A 25,349-nucleotide genomic window follows, 5' to 3' on the forward strand; every position below is an offset into this window, starting at 1 on the left:
CAATAGATTCAAACCAAAATTCACTCGATTTCCGCTAAAAAGTAAGATTGCTTCAACTAGAGTAAAATTGATTCTGAGACTCTAAAAATTCGAGTATTTCGTACAGGCGCGTATCCAGAAAAAAAATCGGGGGGTGTTTTCAGAATATAGGAGAGGCAGGGGCTAATTCGGACATAATAGCAAGTTTATACGATATTTAAGCTGTCCAGTTTAACCACGTGTCCGGTCTAGCTCCTGTATCGCCTAAAAATTTCTTTCATCCGTACTTGGCGACTCGTTGTTGCAACACAGCGAGGTTTTTGCTGGTGAATAAACTGAACTGAAATAAGAGTACTAGAATTTCGATAATTAGAGAAAGTTAATTGGAATGGTCCCGTATTTGTTCAATAATTAACCATTTTATTCTGAACACAATACAACTCAACGAGAAAATTGAATGGAATTCCGATGTAAACCTCGATGCAGTTCGCGAATCTCTTTGTTTTACACATTTATTTGAATTTCATTAGACGTGATGTGACTGCAGGACCTAACATACCCGCATACGCATTGCTGCCAGATGACTGACTAAACGCTGCCAGCTGGAAAAATATGGCTGGCAGACATTCTGGTGACCTACTGCCTCACCGCTGCCAGATATACAACTCAAACGATACATCCGTATCCGCCAGTATTTTTCCACATTGAAATCTTTGACATTTTCAGCGAAGGTGAGAAGATGAAAACGCTCGGCTAACTTAGATACAGACGACTTTGTTTTGTCAAATTGGATTTGACCACCGTCACTGAATCAATTTTGGTAGCCGTCTGGTGGCCATGGCTACCCAGGTAGCCAAAACGCTATGCGGGAGACTTACTGGGCTGCTCGAAGCGCCTCTACATGAGAATTGCTACTTGGTGATTGCTTTTTAACCCTTATGTCCTAGCGTATAATATATCATACGCAAAACTTCCTATATTTTAATCCATGTTTACTTTAGAAGTTTAATACCTAAAAGCTTTACTAGAGCACTAGTTGATAGTTTTCATTTGTACAGAATTTCTTTGTATATTACAATTGTTTTCAAGTGTCAACCTTTTATTTGTATTATAACCTTGCAAAGTTCACACAAATCACCAAAGAAAAGTAAGTAACATATTCGTGTGAATCTTATGTTCGAAACCATAGATAATACTTCCATCTTTTGACAAACCATTGCCAAAAATTCAAATTAGTTATTTCAGAAGTGCAATTCCAAAAATATTTGTTAAACAGTAGAAAAATTGTTGTTAACATTTGAACCAGCGCATTTATTGATTCACAGTAAATAAAAATAGTCAGTATTATCTTTTCATATCACATCTTTATTTTAGATATTCACCCCTATTCTGTATTTCGATCGAATCGGATTACTTCGAACGAATGTGTAAATTTGCATTTTGTAATACGATCGAGTGATGCTTTTGTATGGAAAACTCGAACTCGATCGAGATACAGAATGCAAAGTTTTACATTCGATCGAAATAATCCGATTCGAACGAAATTCAGAATCGGGGTGATTATAATGAATTTTGAAACGAATGATTTTTGATAAGATAAATTTTGGTTTTACTTAGAATTTAAAAAGGTCTTCAATTACATTTCCCACAATTTAAAACATAATCGCAATTTCAGTTTTATTACCCAATTTTCCAATTCACGGTGTTCGTTTTTTTTCGATTCACAATCGGAAATCTTGATTCACATTTTCATGCGCAAAATGGACTTATTTCCACCTCTGATTTGAACGTATGATATACAGTAGTCGTTTTTCCAAAGCATATCGTTAACCGATAAACTCGAGCATCAACATTTGATGATTAGTTGAAGTCTCTCGAAAAATTCTTGCCATCAGCAAATCAAATTCATTTTGTTATATCTTCGAAATGTGGAATATTCAAAAACATGGCTGCAAAAAATAGTGATAAGGATAGGAAACCTTTTGGATTTGACGAACACGTGAAGATGGAGTAGAACGCTACAACTTAGAAAAGTAAGTATGAATACCTCCAAAACTTATTAAACATTGGAAACACTATCAAATGAGCTTATGAGACGCTCAACAAATCGTACAAATATCTCAAATCAATTTTCTTAAAAACGAAGAAATGGAAACAAATGAAGTTATTTTTTTTATTTTCGATTAGACAGATTTTAGTCTTAAAGTCCTTCACCACTTCGGGCCAGAAAAACTTTTTGACCCTGTGTGTGGGATTGGGAATTGAATTCAGGTAGGCTGAAAGAAAGGTATCGACAAATGAAGGTGTTTATTGCAGCTTACAATACAATATATACAAATAAATATATTACCAATAACAATCCGCTAAAAACTGAAACGAAAGTATATTTTGGACGAAATGCACCAAATATTTCTACTTATATTGTGCCTTCATCTCCGATAGTACTTCTACCGGTACTATTTGAAAGAAATTCAATCGTATATATAAATACCACTCTCAAAATATAGGCATATCTCTCATACAAAATTATAAGAGATATGCCTATATTTTGAGAGTAGTAGGAATATACGACTGAACTGTATTGTCCCAGCGTATGATATATCATACATAGCATAATTTCTTTTGGAAAGGATTTTCAAGTGATTTAGCATTTCCCATCTTCAACACAAAATATAATAGTATTGATATCTGCTCATTTGGTTCAAATTTGGGAACCCCTGGGTTATAATGGGCTAAGGACATTCGAAAACTTTTTCTAAGAAGCATACATTGTTTGAACGTTGAATTATATCCATTTCGCTACCCACGTGCGATTGGGTTAAATTAATTCACATGTGATCTAACTGCCTACCACACTCGTACCACCTGTAGACACCAATAAAAAACACCTCTTACTGGTTGAAAAAACAATTCCCTTGAATGTAACGATTTAAAACAAATTAAATGCATTCGGATAAAAATTTGTATACATCGAAAATATTTATAAACTTAGTTTATTTGACTCTTTTACCGGAACGTATGACAAATTTAATTTAAATGTAATCAGTTCAAGATGATTTTTCCAGGCGATAATACCTAAGCCTTTAATTTGCTAAGTAACAATAGTAAAATTAAATGACAAGAATGTACACATCATCTTTGCAGCCGCTATAACGCGGAACAAACATAATAAAACCTTAGCACGCGGTTAGGAGACCTAACTAAAGAACCAATCACATCTTTCACACAAACTGAATGGGAAAAGTATTATTCTGTACTTTGAATCATACTCAGGTTTAAGTTCCGTCGGTTAGTAAGCAGTCTAGTCCACTTCCTCCATGTGTGAAGCATCTTCGGAGTCGTCAACTAGCGGAGGAGCATCGCCGCCAGCAGCTGGAGCAGTTTCTTCGGTGCTCATCGTATCGTCCTCATCGATGCCCAAGCCTAACTTGATCATGCGGTAAATGCGAGAAGCATGAACTCCAGGCTCGTCCAGCGAGAAACCAGAAGAAAGCAGAGCAGTCTCAAATAGCAGGATGACCAGATCCTTAACGGCTTTGTCATTTTTATCAGCTTCTGCCCGTTGTCGCAGGGTTTCCACAATAGAATGGTCTGGATTGATCTCCAAATGCTTCTTACCAGCCATGTAACCCATTGCGGACGAGTCCCGAAGAGCTTGAGCTTTCATGATACGTTCCATATTGGCCGACCAACCATACTGCGAGGTGACAATACAACATGGCGAATCAACCAGCCGATTCGAAACGACAACCTTCTCGACCTTGCTGTCCAGCACTGATTTCATAACCTTGCAAAGGTTCTCGAATTTAGCCTTATCTTCTTCTCGCTTCTTTTTCTCGGCTTCGTCTTCTGGCAGCTCCAGGCCTTCCTTGGTTACGCAAACCAACTGCTTGCCTTGGTATTCCTTCAACTGCTGAATAACGTATTCATCGATGGCTTCCGTCATGTAGATGACTTCGAATCCACGTTTCTTAACTCGTTCGACGAATGCGGAGTTCTTAACTTGTTCGATACTTTCACCGGTAATGAAGTAAATGTGTTTCTGGTTTTCCTTCATGCGGCCAACATAATCGGCCAATGAACAGTACTCGTCACCAGATGCGGACGTATTGAAGCGTAAAAGATCGGCCAACTTCTGACGATTCTGGCTATCTTCGTGAACACCCAATTTCAAATTCTTGCTGAACTGATCGTAGAATTTCTTGTAGGACTCCTTGTCTTCCGAAAGTTCCTCGAACAGTTCCATACATTTTTTCACCAGGTTCTTGCGGATGACCTTCAAGATTTTGTTCTGCTGCAACATTTCACGTGAGATGTTCAGCGGAAGATCTTCCGAATCGACCACACCCTTGATGAAATTCAGGTAGTCTGGGATCAATTCTTCGCAGTTGTCCATGATGAAGACACGTCGGACGTACAGTTTGATATTGTTCTTCTTCTTCTTGTTCTCGAATAGATCAAACGGCATTCGACGGGGCACAAACAAAAGTGCACGGAAATCTAGCTGACCTTCCACGGAGAAGTGCTTCACTGCCAAATGATCCTCCCAGTCGTTGGTGAGCGATTTGTAGAACTCACCGTATTCTTCCTGCGAGATATCATCCGCATTACGAGTCCAAATCGGCTTGGTTTTGTTGAGTTCCTCGTCTTCTGTGTACTTAACCTTGACGGTCTTCTTCTTTTTGTCTTTCTTATCTTCATCGTCCTCAACATCCTCAATCTTTGGCTCGTCATCTTTCTTATCTTCGTCCTTCTTATCCTCTTTTTCCTCCTCGGCTTCATCGTCGCTGACTTCCTTCTCGCGTTCCTTCTCTACCAGCAGCTTGATCGGATAGCCGATGAATTGAGAATGTTTGTTGACGATGGATTTGATTTTGCTCTCTTCCAGATATTCCAACTGATCTTCCTTGATGTGCAACACGATCTTGGTTCCACGACCTAGCGGTTCGCCGTTGTCAGTACGAATAGTGAACGAACCTCCAGCGGATGATTCCCACACGTGCTGTTCGTCGTCGTTACTCTTGGAAGTCACAACAACCCGATCAGCGATCAGATAAGCCGAATAGAAACCCACACCAAACTGACCGATCATACTGATGTCAGCTCCAGCCTGCAATGCTTCCATGAATGCCTTAGTTCCGGACTTGGCAATTGTACCCAAATTGTTCACCAAATCGGTTTTGGTCATTCCGATACCAGTATCAATGATGGTCAGAGTGCCGGCTTCTTTATTTGGAATGATCTTGATGTACAATTCCTTGCCACTGTCCAATTTTGAGGGATCCGTCAACGATTCATAACGAATTTTGTCCAGGGCATCGGAAGAGTTGGAGATCAGCTCTCGCAAGAAGATTTCCTTATTCGAGTAGAACGTGTTGATGATCAGCGACATCAGCTGAGCGATCTCAGCCTGGAACGCGAAGGTTTCGACCTCTCCGGCGGCTTCTGGCATCTAGAGAAAAGAAGAAACAATCAATTAGAATCACGTTTTTCGATCTTTACTCAAATCTTAAATCAAATATAAATTTCCGTTTTCAATTATAGGTGTTACATAAAATATTAAGTATATATTTTAGTTTTAAGCATTTATAATAGGCAAAACCAGTCAAATTATTCAAGTCAGATAAAATATCTAATTGAAAAAAAATTATGCAGACTATCCACGAGTAGAATTTTCCAGAACAAGGTTCACATTGAAACGGTGTTGACCTATTTCACAATGCGAAAAATTTTATTGAAACTCACCTTGGCGGATTTTTTTCAAACTTTCTTCACAGACGATTGACGATTCACCGGTTCAGTAAAAGATTCTACAATAAATAGCTTTCAATTCAGATAAACTTTTCACTTTGTATAGAGAAATGTTTTTTTCTGATCAAACGCTTTTTTTTGTGAATAATTCACTTCACAATGCTTTTGCACTCACTGATAGCCTTTGTATAACTGATAGCCAACGCAATGACGGCGGCTCGTTTATATCAAAACACAGGCAAAATACTAGAAAGTTCTTTGCACGCCGCGCCGGCTCCGAGTGAGACATGTGCTTTCTCTCTTTCTGTTTCGCCAACATCGTTCCTCAGTACTAAAGAGAGTAAGAGATAGAAAACGGAAATGAATGTGCAGAATGCTCGTGAACTTTCTAGAAGCTTCGAGAATGTTCCGGAAAATAAGGATTTTTCAACCGATTCGACCCGGCTACATGAACTCATGTGTTAATGCAGACTGACAGAGGGGAAAACGGAATCCAACCATTAAGTCGAATGAAATACACTCTAAAATAAATTCACGCTTCACATTGACATAAATATTTCACACAATAAATAAATTACTCTAAACTCGGGTACAGAACAGTTTAGGAGAGATTGCGGCTTAAAAAATTTAGAAGGGAATAAAAAAGGTTTGGAAGCGACCGGGCGCAGATCACTGTCATAACCCAACCTAAGGCTGTGAACCATTTCGCGGTTAATTTTAAATTTTGGTTAAAATCTGACACTTGAGCGGTTATTTTGTGTCGAGTAGATAAATTTAACTAAAACTGCGGTCCATTTCAAAGTTTGATGAATGGAAAATTAGTTGGGTTTATTTTGCAATGGAAATTATTTTACCTAAATAATTGATATCATAATTCGACGTGAACATTTCAAAAGGGCCTTAAAACAATTGACAGATTCTCTTTGTTTACTTTCTCTTTTGATTATATCTGCGTTATTACGGAATTGTTCGTTACATGTATGATACTATTACAAAGCTGGAGATATTTTCTTTCATTCTATGTGCAAATTTGGTAAGTGAACGTGAAAATTTAGGTGATATTAACAGAAGAGAAAGTAAACAAAGAGAATCTCTCATTGGTTTATGTGCTCTTATGAAATGTTCACGTCGAATTATAACAAAGAGAAACTGTCACTTGCTGTTACGGCCTTCTGGAAAAACAACCGAGAATTACGTTACTAAACAAAACACCGAAAATGGATGTCAAGTACTCAAATGTGGGTAGTTTTTAGATTTCGTGTACTAGTAAATTACAAAAAAACTAACTACTGAAATATTTTTTTTTTCTTTGCTATGTCTTTTTGACAGCTGAGACCGCTTACGGTCCATCTCGCTTACTGAAATATTTACCATGGCATCTAGTTACGATGAGTTATTTTTTAAGTATTATCTGTATTAGGTCACCGTAATATTTGGTTATATATGTTTTAATCATAACTCGTGGTAATTATATATGTATATATATTGCGGGCTTCGAATGAATTCGAATCAGTCATCATCAATCTAATCTGATGGATAACATTCACGTAGAACACCAAGAGACAATGCTAGCAGATACGACTAGTTTACCGGTAAGTGCTTAGTTCAATTTCAAAATGACCGTCGTTGAAGAAATTATTTCACAGGACACGGTTACATCGGAAGTAAGCATAGATATGGAATGTTATTCCTCAGACGGCGAATTTGACGAATCGATAAAGGAATGTATGAATTATAACATAACGAAGAAAATTGTAATGGAGCAATCAGTTAATACACCACAATCAGATGAATTTGAATTGATTGACTATGATGCATTAGATAAAATCAACCTGCGCTATCTACGTCTGGGGAATTTCGAAGGAAAACCTTGCACTATAACTAGTCTGGAAAGTCAACTTTCACTTTGCAACGTTTTGAAAACTATAATACCTGCTCAAGTTATGCTGCGAAATTATTTCCGAAATATGAAAGTTGATAAAGAAAACATGCTAGTTTTCAAATCTACGGTTATTAAAGAAAAAGTTCAACAACGTCGAGTTCTGCAGGAAAAAAATGAAGGATAAGTACTGAGATGTATTTATGTATTTTTTTAACATGTTTAAGAACATCAGTATAGTTTTCATTTTATTTTGACTTAACTTCTTTTAGTTATACTTTGTAATAAAAATAGACCAAGTACATTTATTAGCCAGACCAATATAGAAAATTTTACAAATAAACATTTTTCGTTAAAACCAAATAGATTCCAAATCAGATACACAAACCGAACCGATCCGAATTGGATTCGGTTTTAGCCAGAGCTTCTTTTTAATTTTTATTTGTCGGAAAAACCAATCACCCCTATTCTGTATTTCAATCGATTCGGATTTTGTCGAACGAATGTAAAAATTTGCATTCTGTAAATCGACCGAGTGATGGGGGGAATCTGCCCGTCGCATATAAGTGGGAAAGAGCATTTCACTGCCGAAGTTTGGCAAAATATGTTGCTGAACTTGTCCGTAAACAACAAATATATCGAAATCAGCAAATCCGTTTGCCGAGATTTCGAACAGTGTGTCAGCTTTTACTAAAATTCGGCGCGACATATAATTTCAACTATCGATTTTGTACAGCACCGGACGTCGCTGTTTCTCATGGAGCTGAAAAATACTTACGAATTTGGTGAATGAAAGAGATTTCAGCATTACGTGAAAAGCTAAGTGGAATCAAAATGTTCTTATTATATATTTTTTTAATATTTGTTTATTTATAGGTAGGGCGAGAACTAGAAACAAATGTTTTTATCTGTGATATTTCTGTTCAGGATTTGGTTTTGTTTAAATTAAAGTGAGCGTTAATCAAATACACCCATTCCTCAAACGCGGATTTCGCGATAAATTTTTCGAGCAATAATAAAAAAAAATCCTTTCTATACTCGATTACTGATGACTCGGTAATCCATAATTCGATCCCGATTGCTTTTACCAAACTAACCGCAAAATTGCTGCTGACAAGTTCGGTAATAATTGACACTTCAGGATTGCCGAAATTCTCAGTAATTCTCGGTTGATTTTCCAGAAGGCCGTAACAGCAAGTGACAGTTTCTCTTTGTTTACTTTCTCTTCTATAATTTATCAAGCGGTTTACACGTTTATCACTTAACTCTTTGCATAGAATGATGATCGAAACGTTCGACTTCCAAACAGAACTGTGAAATCCAAGAAAATCTTTTTAGATCACATCACAATAATCGAAAGAGAGAGTGAACAAAGAGAAACTGTCACTTGCTGTTACGGCCTTCTGGAAAATCAACCGAGAATTATAGTTTATACATTAAATGTATTAAATTTTATCCGAAAAGGTTACCTAGCCCTCGGCTGCAGGAATGCCAGGTCATTTTTTCAAAAATCTGTGATCAAGCCTAAAACCTGTCTGGGAAAATCTGTGCTCGTTTCCCGTACCACAATAGCAGATGGAAATCAATTTGGTGATCAAAAAAAAGGTCTCACTACCAACACGCTCTGTACCTTCTCCCTCAACCGATGTGTACTTTTTGGTGCTAAACTGTGCTCGATTTCAAAAATCTGTGATTTATTCCAAAATCTGTGAAAATCTGTGATCATTTTCAGAAATCTGTGAAAATCTGTGTCATTTTTAAAATCTGTGCAGAAAATTGAAAATCTGTGAAACATTCGTAACCGAATGTTCGAAGTGAACACACGCGTTTTTCTTACAATCGACATCGGCAAAACGAAGGTGCCTATCACAGCAAAGGCTGTAGTATAGGCATTACACCATAGTGATAAAAAGTAGCATCCCCGCAAGTGAGTTCTACCTGTGCACCGGCGGTATCGACAGCTATTGTGCTATACTCGGACAGCAGCGGAGATCTATCCATTGTTTGCTACCCGCATCACAGCCGTACAATCCCGAGTCAAGGTCACACTGAGCCACAAAGGAGGAGTGAAAGAACAACTCACCTAACAGATTGCCGGGTCATACTGTTAAGTATTTTTTCTAACTTTTTCTTTTTACTTTTTCTATTTATATATTTTCTTTTTCACTTTTGTTTTTAATTCTTATTACAAGTGCGGGAGACTCTTTTCTCCCGTACTTAAAATATGGATATTGATGACAATGGGGTTGTCTCGGAAGAAGGCGAAGGTTCAATAAACGAAGAACGTTTAGAAACCGAGTCTGAATCCGAGATGCCGCCATCTCCCCCTCCGATACCATCTCCCTCTCCGATGCCTCCATGTCCCTCTGAGATATTGCCACCCCGTCGAAAAGTTTATCAAGACGATGGCTCGGGGGGTCCGTGGGTGGTATACTTCCGGCCCAAATCACCCAAATCAAAGCCTCTCAGAGTCCTGAATATTGCCCGGGACCTGACAAAACATTACTCGGCAGTAAAAACTATCGAGAAGGTTTCGCCAAACAAGTAACGCGTTGTTGTGTCCGACCTGAAGCAAGCAAACGGGATTGCTACCAGCGAGTCGTTCACGAAGGAGTACTGCGTGTACGTCCCGTCTCATGTGGTTGAGATCGACGGTGTGGTCCGTGACGAAAGTCCGACGATCGAAGATCTGATGAAGGACGGGGTAGGCCGTTTCAAAAACCCCGACCTTCAGCCAGTGAAAATTTTGGAGTGCAAGCAATTGCACTCCAAATCGATCGATGGTAAATTTTACCAATCGGACTCGTTTCGCGTGACTTTTGCCGGATCTGCACTTCCAAATTATTTGGTAGTGAGTGGAGTTCGTCTACCTGTTCGGCTGTATGTACCACGAGTAATTCACTGTACAAGCTGCAAACAGCTAGGGCATACGGCAACCTATTGTTGCAACAAGCTGCGATGCGGCAAATGTGGAGAGACCCATCAGGACGATCTCTGCAGAAGAACAGCGGAAAAGTGTTGCTACTGCGGGGAGAATCCTCATGATCTGTCGGAGTGCCCTACGTACATACAGCGTGCGGAGAAATTGAAGCGATCCGTGAAAGAACGTTCTAAACGTTCTTACGCGGAAATCCTAAAAAGAACCACCCCATCGCACCCTGAGAACCCGTTTGCACTCTTGCCAGTTGAAGAGAATACCTCTGACGACCCAGGCGAAGGACCTTCCTATACGCAGGTTGAAGGAAGCAGGAAAAGACAAAATCTGGCTTCTCCAAAGCTTCCTCGTAAAGGCCTCAGAATGTCCTCTTCGTTACAAAATGATCAAACAAAAACGAAAAGTGCTGACTCAAAACCGAAGCAAACACCTCCTGGTTTCAAAAAACTGAGAGATGATAAGGAGTACCCAGCACTTCCTGGGGCATCAAAAAACCCGAATGATCCCAAATCACAACCAGAAAATCAAACAAACGCTCAAAGTTTTCTGTTATCGTGGACTGGATATTAACAGCCTTCAATATTACTGATCCTCTAAAAAGCCTCCTAACTGCTCTACTGCCAACAGTAAGGACATTTTTAAAACAGTTGACTGAACAATGGCCCCTCCTTGCAGCGATTGTATCTTTTGATGGATAATTTACCAATGAGAATCGAAGATATGATCACTGTGCTTCAGTGGAATTGCAGAAGTATCATCCCAATACTTGATTCTTTCAAACACTTAATACATACTCGTAATTGCGATGTATTCTCCTTGAGTGAAACTTGGCTGACTTCCAGCATCAACCTCGACTTCCATAATTTCAACATAATCCGCCTGGATCGAGAAGACTCTTATGGAGGGGTACTTTTAGGGATCAAAAAGTGCTATTCATTTTATCGTATTAACCTCCCCTCGACACCGGGAATTGAAGTTGTTGCTTGTCAAATTAATATTAAAGGCAAAGATCTATGTATATCCACAGACTAACAGACAGGACACTCAAATCAGATTCTTCAATCATTTTAACGGTCATTTCGAATATTCCTTTATTTGGGACAGTACTCACATATGTCATGATGGCGCCACGTTACCCTATCAAATACATCCTGTCTGTCATCTAGACTGTGTTTATTTTTTTCATTTACCAACCAAGTTGCCATTCATACAAAATTACCTGTAATGTATTGATTTGTCTACCTCCATGCGAATTTCATGCAGGATACAGATTAATTACATATTGCCAAAACTATATACAGAATTGTGCCTACTTCTCATCCTACAACGCAATACAAAATCGAACCCGTTTTGCTACAATATTTGCTTGCTTCTGGTCTGCCGTCACTTAATTTCGGGTGAAAATTACCAACACAATCAAAAATAGTCTAGATGAACAACGTTGAGTAAAATAAATGTTTACCTTCCAACATCGCTAAAAAAGTTAAATATACTATCAACGTAATCCAATAATTTATTGTGACGATCCATTATCAAATATTTTGATGAAATCAGGCAACCCTGCAAGCAGCTGATCGGTGTTGACAAACGAAGGGAAACCAACTAGTAAAAAAACTTTTACGTAACACAAGGGGTGTACCGATAGTAAATAGTTCGCGCAGTACAATATAGGTGGAACTAGTGCATCACGAAAAAATATTTTTATAAGAATTTACTCATATTGTCATGTCTGTTAGTCTGTGGTATAGCTTCCATCTACATTCCTCCCAGAGTCTCGATAGGGCATCGTCGGCTTGCAGACATCATAGAACTTCTTCCATCACCGCGGTTGGTTTTAGGGGACTTTAACTCGCACGGTACAGGATGAGGCTGCTTATATGATGATAACCGTTCTTCATTAATCCAAGATCTGTGTGACAACTTCAATTTGACAATTCTAAACACGGGAGAAATGACACGGAACCCTGGACCGCCAGCACAACCAAGTGCGCTGGATTTATCCCTTTGCTCGACTTCGCTACAGTTAGATTGCAAGTGGAAGGTAATCTGTGATCCTCACGGTAGCGATCACTTGCCGATCATAGTTTCTATCACCAACCATGTAAGACCACCGGAAACAATCAGTGTTTCGTACGATTTCACACGAAACATTGATTGGAAAAGTTACGCTAGCTCGATATCTGAGAAACTAGAAACATCACAGGAGCTTCCTCCGGAGGAAGAGTATACATTTTTGGCTAGCTTGATTCTTGACACCGCAATTCAAGCTCAGACGTAACGAGTACCCAGCGCGCAAACTAGTATGCGTTCTTCCAACCCATGGTGGGACAAAGAGTACTCAGAGCTGAAAACGAAAAAAGCTTCAGCCTTCATCTCGGAACGGAACCTCAGATAATTATCGGAAATACGCGGCGTTAGAATTTCAAATGAAATGTCTGATTAAAGCTAAGAAACGCGGTTACTGGCAAAGGTTTGTTGACGGATTAACGAGAGAAACAGCAATGAGCACTCTTTGGAATACGGCCCGTCGCATGCGCAATCGAAATCACGCGAACGAAAGCGAGGAATATTCTAACCGCTGGATATTCGATTTCGTTAAAAAAGTATGTCCTGATTCTGTTCCGGATCAGAACTTTTTATATAATCTATTGTCTGAGAAACACATGTATTTCGCACATGGTGATTTGTCGACAAAACGATTCAGCTACATGGGCCTTCCTCAAGGCTCATGCTTAAGCCCCCTTTTATACAATTTTTACGTAAACAATATTGATGAATGTATCAACACATCATGTACGCTTCGACAACTTGCCGACGACAGCGTTGTGTCTATTATAGGACCCAAAGCTGCCGATCTCCAAGGACCATTACAAGATACCATCGTCAACATGGGCTCTTCAAATGGGTATCGAGTTCTCTACGGAGAAAACTGAGCTGGTTGTATTTTCAAGGTAGCGAGAACCAGCACAACTACAGCTTCAACTAAGGGGTGAAACCATAGCTCAGGCCTTCACATTTAAATATCTCGGGGTCTGGTTCGACTCCAAAGGTACCTGGGGATGTCACATTAGGTATCTGAAACGAAAATGCCTACAGAGAATCAATTTCCTTCGTACAATAACCGGAACTTGGTGGGGCTCTCACCCAGGAGACCTGATCAGGTTGTACAAAACGACGATATTGTCAGTAATGGAATATGGATGTTTCTGTTTTCGCTCCGCTGCGAATATTCATTTCATTAAACTGGAAAGAATTCAGTATCGTTGTTTACGTATTGCCTTGGGTTGCATGCAATCAACTCATACGATGAGTCTCGAAGTGCTGGCGGGCGTCTTACCGTTGAAAAACAGATTCTGGGATCTCTCATATCGACTGCTAATCCGATGCGACATCTTGAATCCGATGGTGATAGAAAACTTTGAAAAGCTTGTCGAGCTTAATTCACAGACTCGTTTTATGTCCTTGTATGTTGAGCTCAGAATATAAATCCTTCTTCGTTTGTTCCCAATTCAATTTTCGACACATCCATGAAAGAAGAAATTCGTGGAATCCCGGATCCTGTACGCCCTCAAGAGATCTCAAAAAGTTTTAATAATAAATTTAAAGAAGTCGACTGTAATAAAATGTTTTACACTGACGGATCATATCTCGACGGGTCCACTGGCTTCGGTATATTCAATGTAAATTTCACCGCTTCCTATAAACTCAGTGATCCAGCTTCAGTTTACGTCGCAGAACTAGCTGCAATTCAGTATACCCTTGAGATCATTGACACTCTGCCCACAGATCACTACTTCATTGTATCGGACAGTCTCAGTTCCATTGAGGCTCTCCGTTCAGTGAAGCCTGGAAAGCACTCACCGTATTTCCTGGGGAAAATTCGGGAACAATTGAGTGCTTTATCTGCAAAATCATACCAGATTACCTTGGCTTGGGTCCCCTCACATTGTTCCATACGGGGCAATGAGAGGGCGGACTCGTTAGGCAAGGTGGGCGCACTGGTGATATCTATGAAAGACCAATCTGCTTCAATGAATTTTTCAGTTGCTGTCGTCAGAAAACTCTAGCCAGCTGGCAAAATACATGGAATAGTGGAACTCTGGGACGATGGTTACACTCAATAATCCCACAGGTATCGATGAAACCTTGGTTCCGGGGGTTGGACGTGAGCCGTGACTTGATTCGTGTAATGTCGAGGCTCATGTCTAATCATTATATGTTCAGCGCGCATCTCCGTCGTGTGGGGCTCGCCGAGAGTGGTGTCTGCGTTTGCGGTGAGGGTTATCATGACATCGAGCATGTTGTTTGGATTTGTGTCGAGTATTGTGATGCCAGGTTCCAACTCATAGGTTCCCTTCGGGCCCGAGGTATACCACCCTTCGTACCAGTCCGCGACGTCTTGGCAACTCGAAATCTTCCTTATATGACTCTCATCTATAACTTCTTAAACACTATCAATGCCCAAATTTAGTGCTCTCCCTATCTCTCTCTCGTCTACAGCTCTATCGCACTCTTCTTTACGCTGCTGACAGTATGACCTGTGTAAACGATGCTTCGGAGCATGCACCTGCCTTGAACTGACTGAGTTGCTGAAAACTACCCAAAAACGCCACATCAACGTCAGAGCACACCAACAAAGCATCCCAGCCAAGGATAATCCCTCTCGTTACAATCTAAGAACGTGAAAATCCAGAAAACTCTAAAAAATTTGTGCCACAAACGAATGATGTATTGTAATTCAAAATCAATATTTTGTAAATCCCACTCTCCTCACATTCCTTTACTAACTCTAGGGGAGTATGCCGCCCCCTTAATACGGCGTCCCTTCTTTTCCTATAACAACAAGACAATCGGCCACGTTAAGCTAAAGCAAATGAGACAAATAAAAATTTTATTATAAAAAAAAAATCTGTGAAACACAGATCAATCTGTGATCCTGGCATCCCTGCTCGGCTGTGCAAATCTCGGCAATTATTTCGCCGAAATTCAGCAATAAAATTTTAGTGTGTAGAAGCAGGGGAGAGAGATGCCAAATTCGTGCGCGCCAAAATAGCAGCACTGCGCATCCATACAATTGACATGATATGTTGAATGTGATGCCGTGCGATGGCGTTGCTGAACTGAAGATTGATTCCGCTCTAAGCTGACAGGGTCTGGTGGAAATCATGTTACATTTATCTGAAATGCACATCAAAACGATAAGATATATTGTTATATCTAGATTCTCAATGAATTTCATATGAATGTCACATCATTTTCCACATAGATTAAAATTGAATCAGTGTGTAGATGTTTCGTGATGAAAACAAACTTGTTTCAAAAAGGCGAATGAGCATTTCGGTAGTAGCATGTGATTAGGGCATATCGCACGATAGGTCCTTGCGAATGTTACAAAATATAATGCTCATTGCTCGGCTCTACAACCTTCATTTACACAATAATCGATATAATCCCGTAGATAGAAGCCCGAAACTAAGTGCAATATGCTTGAATTTCATATTTAAAACTTGAGTAATGAGCATTATTTTTCGTAACTTTCAAAAGGGCATATCGCCGATTTGTGGTTTTAGGTGAGCTGTCAGAAAGGTTCATGTAATCAAACAAAAAAATTAAAAATCGGTATTTATCTGTATGAAAATTGAATTTTCGGTGTTTTAAGAGAACATAATATTTTATTTGTTACTGTATCAAGAAAACAAATCGGTATAAAAACAGATAAATCGTTATTTGGCAGCAATGGTTCTAGGTTGGCAAGGATACCAAAAAATGTGTCAGAGCAAAATCTTTAATGAAATCCCATAAGAACACTGTGAACTGAATCGTATTGTGAAAAAATAAAAGGATACTTTCTAGCATAAAAGGTAAGAAAACTTTTTAGCATCAAACCAAACAATTGAAATATACAAAACTATTCACTTAACTTTGTTCTGTCATAATTTTGAACGATAATAACTCAGACATTTGTTCATGGATTGATATAATTTAACAATCAATCGATTTGGAAACATTTAACGCAAACATATATGACAGCGTCGTATTAGTATTTCAATAGCATTGGTTCAAACCGACCTATGTTTTAACGAACCAATCAGAGTATGCCATAATGATGTCATCCACCAAATTTTTTTTAGCACGGCGAACTGTTTCGATCGTTCCTTCAAACCTTGCATTTCAATCAGTAGCAGCTCTGCTTTGGTCAGTGTAGGGAGGTTCGCCCCGTTCTGCATAGTATGAACCTTCGCACAAAACGAGTCTATAAATATATGCTCTGTCACAATTTTCAGTTCAGTCTGTGGCCACTCGCGTATAAAATAAGTAGCTTGTCTAGTGCTGGGATGACAAAATTGAAAATTGATTCTCCGGTGGCTAATTTAAAATTTTACCCAAGTAGCAAATGTAACTTATTGAAATATCAAGAGGTTCTAAAATTGTTTCAGAATAGTTATTTATGGTAGATATGTTCATAAAGATTTCTAAATATATTAAAATCGGTTGTGCTTATCACAGTTGAGTACTACTACCGATAGGGTAACAGAGGTATTTTGGCCACTTCATATATTTTGGCCCACCTAACAATCTTTATGGATTCAATCGATCTTAGGTAACCCATGTTGCATCAGTTTGAAGCTAATCACAATAAATTACCTATTGCGGAAGGATTTTTCGAAGATATTAAAACATTTGGTGAATATTTTTACAAAGTGGGCCAAAATAAAATCGATCCTAAAGCGGGCCAAAATACCTCTGTTACCCTACTACCGAAAAAATCACCATAGAACAATCTTAAGTACATCTAAAAATCACCAACTTGTCCATGTTGCTCTATTAGTTGTAGAAGCTCTGCAATAATTTTCACATCGTCATGTAAAAAGGAAGGAACTATAACAATTGATCAACTTATCAAAAATGTTCCAAATGGCCGTCATAACTGTATTGGATACAATATATGCCGAAATGGATATATAGGGTAACAGAGGTATTTTGGCCCACTTTAGGATTGATTTTATTTTGGCCCACTTTGTACAAATATCCACCAAATGTTGTGATATTTTTGAAAAACCCTTCCGCACAAAGTAATTTAATATGATAGGCATCAAATTGATGCAACATGGATGAAATCGATAAAGTTTGTTAGGTGGGCCAAAATATATGAAGTGACCAAAATACCTCTGTTACCCTATCTCTTGTGGAGAAAAAAATTAGTGAAATGAAGCTCTTCGCAAGGCAAAAAATGATAAGCCAAATTGAAAACCTTGCAGTAAAAATATTTTGCTACCGAGTTCGCATAGTCTTGGCTGTCTCATAAAATTTTAGATCAGTGTGTGCAGTTTTCTTCATTTTTAGAAAAACAATAAGAAATTCAAAACTTTAAACCAGCTTTATCTGCATGACATGAATGCAAAACTTGACAGTACTATCATAAAAGTTTCAAAAATACAGCATTACTTACGCAATGAAAACCAAGGGGCAAATGACTCTAAACTCTAGACAATCTCATACTAATAAACTCATTTCATTCCAAAATAATCTTCTCTAATCTCATTTAATCCCAACTAGTCTAGATAAGTTTGCGTAATTTTAAGGTAATCCAACCTAGTTAGGCAAACCTAATCTTGTTTGAAGTGTATCTGTTATTCGAGCTCGCAAACAGAGATGCCATTTATATAGATTTATCTGTATTATACAGATTTTTACATGCTCTTACAGAACAGACATCCAAGCTAGTACAAACTTTCCGAAATTTTATTTGATTAGAGAATACAGATAAATACAGATTTTTTATACAAAGCAATACAGATTTTCTATGAAAATATCTAGCATCTCTGCTCGCAAAAAAATGTATGTCAAGTAGACAAAGAGTAGACCTGTATCAGACCCTGTCAGCTTGGAGCGAAATGTACCTTCAGTTCAGCAACGCCATCGTACGGTATCACATTCAACATATGTCAATTCTGCGCAGTGCTGCTAATTTGGCGCGCACGAATTTGATATTTCCTTCCTCTACTTCTATGTACGAGATTCGATGAGGGCACCATGCTCACAAAAAAGGATGTTGCCAATGATTTGTTGGGGACGGGTATAGTGTGATGGGTAAGTCGATGCCTTTCACGCAGCCCGCCTGGGTTCGATTCCCAACCCCGCACATAGGGTCAGAAAGATTTTCTGGCCCGAAGAGGCGAATGACCTTAAGGTTAAAACCTCTATAGTCGAAACAAAAAAAATGATTTGTTCGGGAAATGTGAGAGCTGGATATCTTGTTAATATGATGTCTTTGCCTACGTTGAGCAGTTGCAAAAAAAGAAAAAAAAAACAGAAAAGAAACAAATACTACGTTGACAGCTTCTTATGTCAAAATAATGCTTTTCCAGATCTCCGCTAAACTTTTCTAATCCAGCGAGATCCCTGCTAAACCTTTTTACTCCCGGTAAAACTTGTTTGAGTTCAGACAAAGTTTAGAGTGATTTGCCCCTTGAGCCCCTTAATTGGCTTATTTTAGGTGGAAATAGCATTTTAAATTGTGGGTGAAAATATAGATGGTCCATATTTGCTCTGGTCAAAATATATATTCATCACGGGCCGAAATATAATTTGGATGGCGAAAATAAAACAAAAATATGATATTTAGAATCGATATTAAACAGTCTCGATAGTATTACGTCATAACATGTTTCACATCGTAGAAAAGATGTGTTTTAGTAATCTCTGGCCATGTTGTATTGATATAATACACTAATTACACAATATTGTGCAACTACTTTCTAAAGTGGACAAAAATACCTCTGTTACAATATATTCTTTCTTCGTTGCAATGAAAAACGAAAATGCTTCGTCTCTCTACGTTTGTTGCGGTGTCAGTCATTAACGAATGTGTCAGTAAAATATTGAAAATGAGGTTGTTGGATTGGATTCTTTTATTGATAAGCTTTGGTCAAAATATTAGATGAACCTTCAAATAAGTATAATTATTGAACTATATTAACGGATGTATTATTAGAATATACCAGAATATAGAAATGGTCAAGTATAGGATAAATTGTTTTCAAATTTTTCTAGATGTATGTTCTACAGGATTCCCTAAAAAATATAAACCGTGGATTTTACAGCATAAACAATTGATTCACAATTAGATCTATGGGTTACAATACATTTTATTGTATCTTGACAGATTTTTTTCATTTCCAACGATTCAATATATTGTTTCTACACTAAGAAAAGAACCATAGTAACCGTAACCTGTTTTTCATTGTCATTTCAACTATACGCTTAAAAAGTGTCAACAATCATGATATATGACTATTCACCATTTGCATTGTATAAATTACTAGACAACAAAGACTACGACTTGACTAAACTATTTGTATTTATGACTTTTCTGGCATGGTCATCCTGACAATGGTAGTCATCTCAAATATAAGAACAAATAGTTAAAATCACAATTTCTAGTAAGGTGAAATTGCTCTCGAGCCTTGATATATATATGAGAAGCGAAATAGTTATTGCTACTAGTAAATATGTTCACAGTATAATAATGTTACCATAAATAGATACATTGTTTAAAAGACGATTATGTAGTTTGAAAACACTATTCATGTAGTCCATATCAACAGAATTTATGTAGTAAGCACATTATCGTATAGTGTTTTTCAACCTACTATGTATTACATTTGTGCTGACTATAGAAAATGTCAATGAACGGGTGTACTGTTATTGTCACATAAAGTTACAATTTAGCAGAAAATTTCGTACATGGGTAACACATCAGTGATGGATTTGAACAAAATATTCTATATTGTGACTGTGTACTTTGATAGGTCTTGCAGGTAGGTAAAGTTTGTAGCCTTACTAGTTTCCGTCGTTGAAATTCAATTTTTCAACCATTTTTCCGGCAACGGTTATGTTTTCCAGTGAAATCAACATCTCGTATACGGTTTATTATTCATTATCGGTCGCTGTAGAAACAACATCAAGCGATTGATGAAATGGAAGATTATCATTTGATTCCCGGATTCAATTCGCTCGAAACCGACGGAAAATCGCAGGTGGGCATCGAGGTTTGCATCTGGACTTGGCTAATAATTTCTTTCCTGCTGCCAATTCCTGCTTCAGGAAAAACTCAACCGGACAGAACCTTGGATGAACTGATGCTATCAAGCAATGCTAAGCAATATATCATCAGGTATATTATCATTTGTTTTGATGCGAAAATAATATAGAGTTTAATGAAAGTATTTTGTTGTTCTTATTTTAGAATTTAAATTCATAAAACTTTTCAACATTAGCTCATGTTTTGCTGATCTTCAGCATTGTTGAATCAACCACTGCTTTTAGTTTCGAAATAACTAGAAGTGAAACGTCAAAAATACCATGACTCTGGTTATAGCTAAGACAAGACCTGACAACTGGCTTCTTATTCTTCCTTCCGAATCATCCTTCTCGTCATTTTCGCCCTGTGAAATAAATACCAACGTATCGGCTACAGTGTAGCCATATTTACAGATTTTTTAAATAACTATGCTAGGAAAAAAATATCACATTTAAATTTTTAGACTTTAGGTTTTTGATTTGAAATAAACATAAAACATGTTTTGGTGAATGCATTTCTTTATTATATATTAATGCTTAAAAACAACTAATTGATCTTTGATGACAAAACACGAAATATCTCATGATGAACGAAAAATCGAATCCATTGTTGACGTATTACCGGATCTTTTGGAAACCGGAAAAAGTCAGGTTTGGATAGAAATGCTTAATGCGACCACAGTGTGGAACACAACAGTTCATTCTTCTCGTGAAACTATACACACTTTCGAGTTTACACCAATTTAAAAAATCTTTTTTGGTTACACTTTAATTTACTAAAAAGAAAAACGGCTTGATGCCTATTTTAATTAAACAGTTCTGCCACTATCAACATTTATTACCAATGAGATTAAAAAAAAGTGAAACTTTCTCCGAAAATTTTCATTATCATTGGTGAGCTAAAATTATACATTTTAATAAATTTGTTTTCTGATTTTCTTTATACTTGGCATCATTGCTCGCGTACCCTGCAAAAGTTTTTCCTTTTCACAATGTGCAGGTGGCAACATCAAAATCAGCCAATCAGAAACTGGTCCATTTTGGAACAAAAGCAGCCCCCCCAGATGTCAGGTCTTGTCTTAGGGTTATAGCAAAAACTACAATGTAAAAAAAATATTCGGTCATGGTTAGGCTAACCATCTCAATTGTATTAGTTATTCATACAATACACTGTTCAATATTACTATTCTAGAGCCGATACCATACATAGTAAACATGAACTTAACTATTGTTGAAATCATCTGATTTCATAGTCGGCTGAAAACCACTATACGCTCATGGTCAAGTTGGCCCTCTATATAGTAACAGTTACCATACGATTTTTCTGAGTGTACGATTCTACAATTGAATTTATTTTATACGTGTTGTTTCAAACAATATGCAAACTGTACATTTGGTTGTTTTCCAAGAAAACATGTATGAGAAAATTTTATGATTTGAATTGTTACGCTACTTAACAACCTATACATTCTATTGTAAAAAGCATGTTCACAATTAATTAAATAGTGTATAACAATACATTAAAATATTTTTCAATGGTCAAAGTAAAATTGTGAAAGGTTTTGTAACAGCTAATCGTATTGTTTTTCTACAATATTTTTTATTCGAGTTTTTATGATGCATTGTTTATAATTTTACCCTCGAAATGATACATTCTACTATTCTATTTCATCGGTGTAAGAAAGTTAATTTTTAATTTCATTTTCCTAATGTTTCTACCCAATTTTCCGTGTATTTCTTTCTATCAATTCAAATTCGCCGTTTGTGTCAAAACCCACCGGTAATAAACAATTCTCCCCTCCACTTTTTTTACGCAAAAAGCCGAATCGAACCGGTTGAGCGAACAAAACAAGAAATGCGATAGCTTGACCATTTCAGTTGAACATAACCGCGCGCAACCGTTTCCGTGTCACGGCGAAAAGTCTGTAGAATTTACTAGTACCTTCTATCGATTTGTTTTGAATAAAAAGGAGGACATTACCAGTTTTCTGGAAAGCTCTGGGTGTTACAAAATACAAATAAATAAAACGTTTTTGATTTTCACAAATAATTCAGAACAAAATCAAGGTGAGTGTTTCATCAAATTCTTGTTAGTCACGGGAAATGTGAATCATTTAATAGCAGACCACGTTTTCCGTCAGCATTACAAAAGATTTCGTTTTTAATAGTTTGTTCTGCTGAATATAATTTGCTCACGAGGTTTCAATAGAATAAATACAGTTTGAATGATCCGTACTAATGAATCCGTTGCGGTCTTACGAAAAATCTCCGCTTCCGCAACCGTTTACTTTATGGCACCCATTCGGAATGATTTAGGTACTTAAAAAAAGAATTTTTGCCAATTCTAAGTGAATACAATTTATAATTTTTTTTAGAAATAGTTTATTGAATTCTTAATAGAAGAAAAACGTGTAAGTGACCATGTTTTCTCTCTTCCCATTAGATGCCAGAAGCCGCCGGAGAGGTCGAAACCTTTGCGTTCCAGGCTGAGATCGCTCAGCTGATGTCGCTGATCATCAACACGTTCTACTCGAATAAGGAAATCTTCTTACGAGAGCTGATCTCCAACTCTTCCGATGCCCTGGACAAAATTCGTTATGAATCGTTGACGGATCCCTCAAAATTGGACAGTGGCAAGGAATTGTACATCAAGATCATTCCGAATAAGGAAGCCGGCACTCTGACCATCATTGATACTGGTATCGGAATGACCAAAACCGATTTGGTGAACAATTTGGGTACAATTGCCAAGTCCGGAACTAAGGCATTCATGGAAGCATTGCAGGCTGGAGCTGACATCAGTATGATCGGTCAGTTTGGTGTGGGTTTCTATTCGGCTTATCTGATCGCTGATCGGGTTGTTGTGACTTCCAAGAGCAACGACGACGAACAGCACGTGTGGGAATCATCCGCTGGAGGTTCGTTCACTATTCGTACTGACAACGGCGAACCGCTAGGTCGTGGAACCAAGATCGTGTTGCACATCAAGGAAGATCAGTTGGAATATCTGGAAGAGAGCAAAATCAAATCCATCGTCAACAAACATTCTCAATTCATCGGCTATCCGATCAAGCTGCTGGTAGAGAAGGAACGCGAGAAGGAAGTCAGCGACGATGAAGCCGAGGAGGAAAAAGAGGATAAGAAGGACGAAGATAAGAAAGATGACGAGCCTAAGATTGAGGATGTTGAGGACGATGAAGATAAGAAAGACAAAAAGAAGAAGACCGTCAAGGTTAAGTACACAGAAGACGAGGAACTCAACAAAACCAAGCCGATTTGGACTCGTAATGCGGATGATATCTCGCAGGAAGAATACGGTGAGTTCTACAAATCGCTCACCAACGACTGGGAGGATCATTTGGCAGTGAAGCACTTCTCCGTGGAAGGTCAGCTAGATTTCCGTGCACTTTTGTTTGTGCCCCGTCGAATGCCGTTTGATCTATTCGAGAACAAGAAGAAGAAGAACAATATCAAACTGTACGTCCGACGTGTCTTCATCATGGACAACTGCGAAGAATTGATCCCAGACTACCTGAATTTCATCAAGGGTGTGGTCGATTCAGAAGATCTTCCTCTGAACATCTCACGTGAAATGTTGCAGCAGAACAAAATCTTGAAGGTCATCCGCAAGAATCTGGTGAAAAAGTGTATGGAACTGTTCGAGGAACTTTCGGAAGACAAGGAGTCCTACAAGAAATTCTACGATCAGTTCAGCAAGAATTTGAAATTGGGTGTTCACGAAGATAGCCAGAATCGTCAGAAGTTGGCCGATCTTTTACGCTTCAATACGTCCGCATCTGGTGACGAGTACTGTTCATTGGCCGATTATGTTGGCCGCATGAAGGAAAACCAGAAACACATTTACTTCATTACCGGTGAAAGTATCGAACAAGTTAAGAACTCCGCATTCGTCGAACGAGTTAAGAAACGTGGATTTGAAGTCATCTACATGACGGAAGCCATCGATGAATACGTTATTCAGCAGTTAAAAGAATACCAAGGAAAGCAGTTGGTGTCTGTTACAAAGGAAGGCCTGGAGCTACCGGAAGATGAAGACGAGAAAAAGAAGCGCGAAGAAGATAAGGCCAAATTCGAGAATCTCTGCAAGGTCATGAAGTCGGTCTTGGACAGCAAGGTCGAGAAGGTCGTCGTTTCGAATCGACTGGTTGATTCACCATGTTGTATTGTCACCTCGCAGTATGGCTGGTCAGCTAATATGGAACGTATCATGAAGGCTCAAGCTCTCCGCGATTCATCCGCCATGGGTTACATGGCTGGTAAGAAGCATTTAGAAATCAATCCAGATCATTCGATCGTAGAAACTCTGCGACAGCGTGCAGATGCAGATAAGAATGATAAAGCGGTTAAGGATCTCGTCATTCTGCTATTCGAGACTGCTCTGCTATCATCTGGTTTCTCGCTAGATGAGCCTGGAGTGCATGCTTCCAGAATCTACCGTATGATTAAATTGGGTCTCGGTATCGATGAGGATGAAGTTACGAGTGTAGAAGAAACACCGTCTTCTGCTGCCGGCGGTGATGCTCCTCCGCTTGTTGATGACACCGAAGATGCTTCACACATGGAAGAAGTTGATTAATTTGACAGACTGCAGTTCCTTACTTACACTTAGCCTTGTTTTAACGGCTGTTTTTACTTAAGTAATCTGTATTTAAATACATTAACTGAAAGCAAAGCTTGAAATAAAATCGCGATCCTAACAAA

General features: G+C 38.2%; 3 protein-coding genes across 3 annotated transcripts; 2 read left to right on the plus strand and 1 right to left on the minus strand.

Annotated features, from left to right (window-relative positions):
- Positions 1-2,956: 2,956 nt before the first annotated feature.
- LOC131435027 (heat shock protein 83) lies at positions 2,957-5,937 on the minus strand. Its single transcript, XM_058602487.1, has 2 exons — positions 5,725-5,937; positions 2,957-5,431 (listed from the first exon to the last, which is right to left on the minus strand). Exon 2 carries the CDS (start codon positions 5,429-5,431, stop codon positions 3,281-3,283), a length of 2,151 nt encoding a protein of 716 aa, XP_058458470.1. The 5' UTR covers positions 5,725-5,937; the 3' UTR covers positions 2,957-3,280.
- A 1,126-nt stretch (positions 5,938-7,063) lies between these two features.
- On the plus strand, positions 7,064-7,892 carry LOC131435028 (uncharacterized). Its single transcript, XM_058602489.1, has 2 exons — positions 7,064-7,322; positions 7,377-7,892. Exons 1-2 carry the CDS (start codon positions 7,263-7,265, stop codon positions 7,794-7,796), a joined length of 480 nt encoding a protein of 159 aa, XP_058458472.1. The 5' UTR covers positions 7,064-7,262; the 3' UTR covers positions 7,797-7,892.
- A 14,592-nt stretch (positions 7,893-22,484) lies between these two features.
- Positions 22,485-25,349, plus strand: LOC131435252 (heat shock protein 83-like). The gene is made up of 2 exons (XM_058602936.1): positions 22,485-22,694; positions 23,071-25,349. The coding sequence occupies exon 2, from the start codon at positions 23,071-23,073 to the stop codon at positions 25,222-25,224; it is 2,154 nt and encodes a 717-aa protein (XP_058458919.1). The 5' UTR covers positions 22,485-22,694; the 3' UTR covers positions 25,225-25,349.

The sequence above is a fragment of the Malaya genurostris genome, chromosome 3 (genome assembly GCF_030247185.1).
Source record: "Malaya genurostris strain Urasoe2022 chromosome 3, Malgen_1.1, whole genome shotgun sequence".
Taxonomy (NCBI): domain Eukaryota; kingdom Metazoa; phylum Arthropoda; class Insecta; order Diptera; family Culicidae; genus Malaya; species Malaya genurostris.

What these genes read in the sequence shown, in the direction of transcription:
- LOC131435027 (XM_058602487.1), bottom strand. Translation starts at nt 5,431, where the DNA reads ATGCCAGAAGCCGCCGGAGAGGTCGAAACCTTCGCGTTCCAGGCTGAG.
- LOC131435028 (XM_058602489.1), top strand. Translation starts at nt 7,263, where the DNA reads ATGGATAACATTCACGTAGAACACCAAGAGACAATGCTAGCAGATACG. An exon ending in CAGATACGACTAGTTTACCG is followed by an intron (nt 7,323 to 7,376) that starts GTAAGTGCTTAG and finishes ATTATTTCACAG; the next exon opens with GACACGGTTACATCGGAAGT.
- LOC131435252 (XM_058602936.1), top strand. Translation starts at nt 23,071, where the DNA reads ATGCCAGAAGCCGCCGGAGAGGTCGAAACCTTTGCGTTCCAGGCTGAG.